Here is a 4,088-nt window from a genome sequence, read left to right on the forward strand (position 1 = left end):
TGAACAATGAGATCACTTGGACACAGGAAGGGGAACATCACACACCGGGGCCTATTGTGGGAAAGGGGGAGGGGGGAGGGGGGAATAGCATTATTAGATATACCTAATGTAAATGATGAGTTAACGGGTGCAGCACACCAACATGGCACATGTATACATATGTAACAAACCTGCACGTTGTGCACATGTACCCTAGAACTTAAAGTATAGTAAAAAAAAAAAAAAAAATAGAAAAAGAAAAAAAAAGAAATAAATTTAATTTCAAAGATCTTCCAAGAATGGCAGCCTATTGTAAAAGGATGGGTGTGATTTTTAAGAAACAAAAGAGAGAGAAAAGAAGAGAAAGGGAAAGAACAACCAGATATACAATGAAAACTCCCAGAATAATTTGAGGGCAAGAAAGAGCTTTCCTGAAAGTCTAAAAGCTGAGAGAATAAGGAAATAAGAAAAAGTCTCCTAGAAGGTTAGACAGGACTGAATGCTTTGTATGTCCTTGTGGAAAACAATTACTCTTTCCAATGAATAGAAAACAAAATGTATCACTCTTTAGACTAAGATACAAATGGAAGTCAAGTATTTTGGCAGATTGGCAAGAATAAATAAAGAATATAAATTGTTTCTTGCTAGATTTGGAGATTGCTCTTGAAATGTCCTCACCACGACTGATAAAAACACATCTCCCTTCACATCTGATTCCACCATCTATCTGGAAAGAAAATTGCAAGGTAAAAGAGTGAGTTTTCAAACTTCCCCTAACTTGGGGATATAAACTATAAAACTGAAGGTATTTTCAAAATAATATGCTTCCAAATAAATACATTTTCCAAAATATAATTTGCTATTTTTCTTAGACAAAGTTCTTGGTATCAAGGATTATGCAAATTTGAAATCTGCAAACGTCCATGTTTTCTAAAATTATTTTCCCTCTAAATCTATTTCATGAAAAATTCTTGGACAAATTTTCCAAAATTGAGTCTCTGTTGCTCCAAATCAGAGAGTGGATTGGGAGCTAGAATGGAGGGAAACACATTTAAAAATAAAACCATGTTGCTTTGCTCTGCCAAAGTACTAGAAGATACACTCCTGGCCTCAGAAGCAGAAGTACAGAATCTGCTCCTTGTCAAGGCTTCCACGCCTCCATAATCTACTCCATGGACTAAGCTCAAACCTGTCTTCGTTTTTATCCCCCTCACCTCTATATCTGATCTGTCACAAAGTCCAGTTCATTCTTCCCATCCTGTAATCTGTGCACTACCCTGCATCACTACCACCTGTCCCCAAGTCAGCTCACTGCTCTCTTCTCCTCCCACTTTGTCAGCCTGCCTCTAGACCTGCCCCCTCCAACCCTCCTCCCTGTAACCGCTATTCTTCTGAAAACACAAATCTGACTAAGGCATTTCGCTACTATAAACACTTCCACAGGTGGATGATGATGCCTCCATATCCCCTATATGACTTCCATGACCTTGCCAGTCTGCACCTTGCTTCATCTCCTCCCCAGTGTCTTCCCATTCCCTGATCGTCACTACAGTCCTCCTGAAATCCTACATGTACTTTCACACACAGATCATCCCGACACCTTCCACATGCTCCCATTTGACTCAAGCATCTCCTCATCTTTACTTGAATAATTCCTTCTTGCTCTCCTGGTCTTTTCATAGAGACCCCCTATAGGATGCTTCTCTGTCTCCATGGCTGGGTGAGTTCCATGTATCTACATTTTTGTATCTGTGCAAGGGTTTACCTCATCATTTGGTTCAACACATTACATTATAATTTTCTCTCTTCTTACATCAATAATCAGACTGTGAGTTCCTGACAGGTGGGGACTTGATTGTACCCAATAACTGTCAGGTTAAACATTGTCTGGCACATAGGAAGGGTTAACGTCTCTGTTCTGCATTTGTTGACTGAACAATACTGAATTTCCAGTCATCACATTACTATGCCCCTCCATCCTAACAATGTTATGTGTGTGTGTGTGTGTACACACATATATAGTTATATGTATAACATATGTAACATATATCATACACACACACACACACATATCAGCAAAGTCACTCTAATCTTTGAGAAACACTGTCTGCAACATTCCTCCCTGTGAGTCTCATACAAATCTCAAGGAACTAGCTCTGGACTCAGTGTCCCAATTATTGTGACCAGGCCTGACCCACTCCTGTACTAAGCAGGAATTAGTGGGAGTCCCTCCAGTTCTCCGAAGGTCATTTACTTCTTCTACTGAAAGATAATACCTGTTCTCTCTTTACCTAACACTAACCCTAATAGGAGCCAAATGAGATGGTATGCACAAAAATGTTTTATCACTCTCTAGTCTTTCCTCTGTTGTAGGAGTCTGGAAAATGTCTTTCAATTAATTGAGACACAGCTGAAACTCACCATTTCATGGCCTGTTCCCTGAATGCCCGAGAACGCTTTGCTTGTCTGGTTCGTCAAAACCACTCTGAATTATAAGAAAAAAAGGTTCCCTGTATTTAATATTTTAATTTATAACTAATGTATCTAATGCTATGAACTTACAGGATAAAGTTACCATTGTACTGAAACACTCGCTTAGAGTATTTCTCCTCAGTCTGTTTTTCTCTCCCTGGCTTCCTTCCCTCCCCTTGATTTCAGATTGTCTATGTGGCCAGAAATCCCAAGGATTGCCTGGTGTCTTACTACCACTTTCAGAGGATGGCTTCCTTTTTGCCTGATCCTCAGAACTTAGAGGAATTTCATGAGAAATTCATATTAGGAAAAGGTGAGTGCAAACTGGTTTTTTAGTACCCTCTTTCAGGAGACTCTAACAATAAGCACCTCTGTAAACTGGAGGAGAAAGGTACAAGAGACATCCTGATTGACGAGGTCCTATCTTGATGATCTGGGACTGGAAAAGCCAGGTAGAAGAGGTATTTTTCCAAAATTGAATACAAATGTAAATTGAGGTCAACTAGGGTCATAAGATTTGAGATAAAGGTAAAAAGCCCAAAATCCTTGACTTGAGATTCAAACAATCAACTTCAAAATAAGAAGAGGCAACATTTCCTATGGAAAGACCTGGCAGTGCGAAGGCATGAGATGATATCCTGCGGTTTAATCTAGCAGTGTTATTGGACTGCCAGGCCATCACGTATAGTTACGAAAGTCATACACTGCACAGCCACAGAGAGCTTTTCCCATAGGTCAGAGTGAACAATCTTAGACCTGTTCACCTGCAGAAACTTCACATTAGAATTAGCAGCCATGACCCCTCATCCACTTACTAACAAGATCACACCTTCCAGAGAACCAGTGAACACATGAGGGCCACACTTTTCAAAACAGCAATTGACTGGATTTGACCAGGTGTCAAATCAGATTGGCAAGGATCTCCAACCCTTCACAGAAGAAGAATATCCCATGGAAACAGCAATCTCTAGACAGAAGAAAGACAAGATGACTACATAAGGTGATTTAGGATGTAAAGACCATCTTTACATATTTGTATGAGCATTAATGCAGAAACATGATTATAGTATTGCATTGTAACTGCAGTGAGCAGAACCTAGACAAATGTATGAAAATTACACGGTGTCTCCTCCATTTCATTAATGTCTCTCAAATAATTAGAACGTCCGTAAGTGAAATGGCTGAGTTGTAACACTAAGAGCTCCCAGTCCTTGAGCAACTTAACTATCCTTGAGGAACTGTATCAGGGACCTGAGCTTCATTATAACCAGTCCTGACCACAGCATTCATATTCTTTTGAGGGAAAAGAAGAATCAAAATGAAGTGACTTCCACAACATGACCTGAATAAAAACAGGTATCTGTGGAAAAGTCAATAAATAATAATTTTCACCAAGCATGTCCATCCAGTGACAATCAAGAGAAATAACCTCATTAGAACATTTTCTCTAGAAACGCAAATAAAATTGACTTGACAGATGCCAATAAGAAAAAAAACAAATCTAGATTGAACCCCAGGTGAATAGATTTCCAATGTTTATGCAAAGAAGTTTTGAGAGCCTGAAAAGTAGAAGGAAGCAGAGGAAGAGGAGATCCAAGCTTCTTTTCTTTTCTTTTTTTTTTTTTTTTTTTTTTTTT

At 39.1% G+C, this 4,088-nt stretch overlaps 1 protein-coding gene across 1 annotated transcript in view; it reads left to right on the plus strand.

The window, feature by feature from the left end:
• The window catches only part of SULT1C3 (sulfotransferase family 1C member 3), a 16,910-nt gene that overhangs the window by 8,794 nt on the left and 4,028 nt on the right, over positions 1–4,088 (plus strand). The window contains 2 exon segments of the mRNA XM_017883792.1: positions 628–725; positions 2,638–2,764. Of these exon segments, the coding sequence (XP_017739281.1) occupies positions 628–725; positions 2,638–2,764 (225 nt within the window).

Source organism: Rhinopithecus bieti, unplaced genomic scaffold (assembly GCF_001698545.2).
Source record: "Rhinopithecus bieti isolate Rb0 unplaced genomic scaffold, ASM169854v2 scaffold_13742, whole genome shotgun sequence".
Classification (NCBI taxonomy): Eukaryota; Metazoa; Chordata; class Mammalia; order Primates; family Cercopithecidae; genus Rhinopithecus; species Rhinopithecus bieti.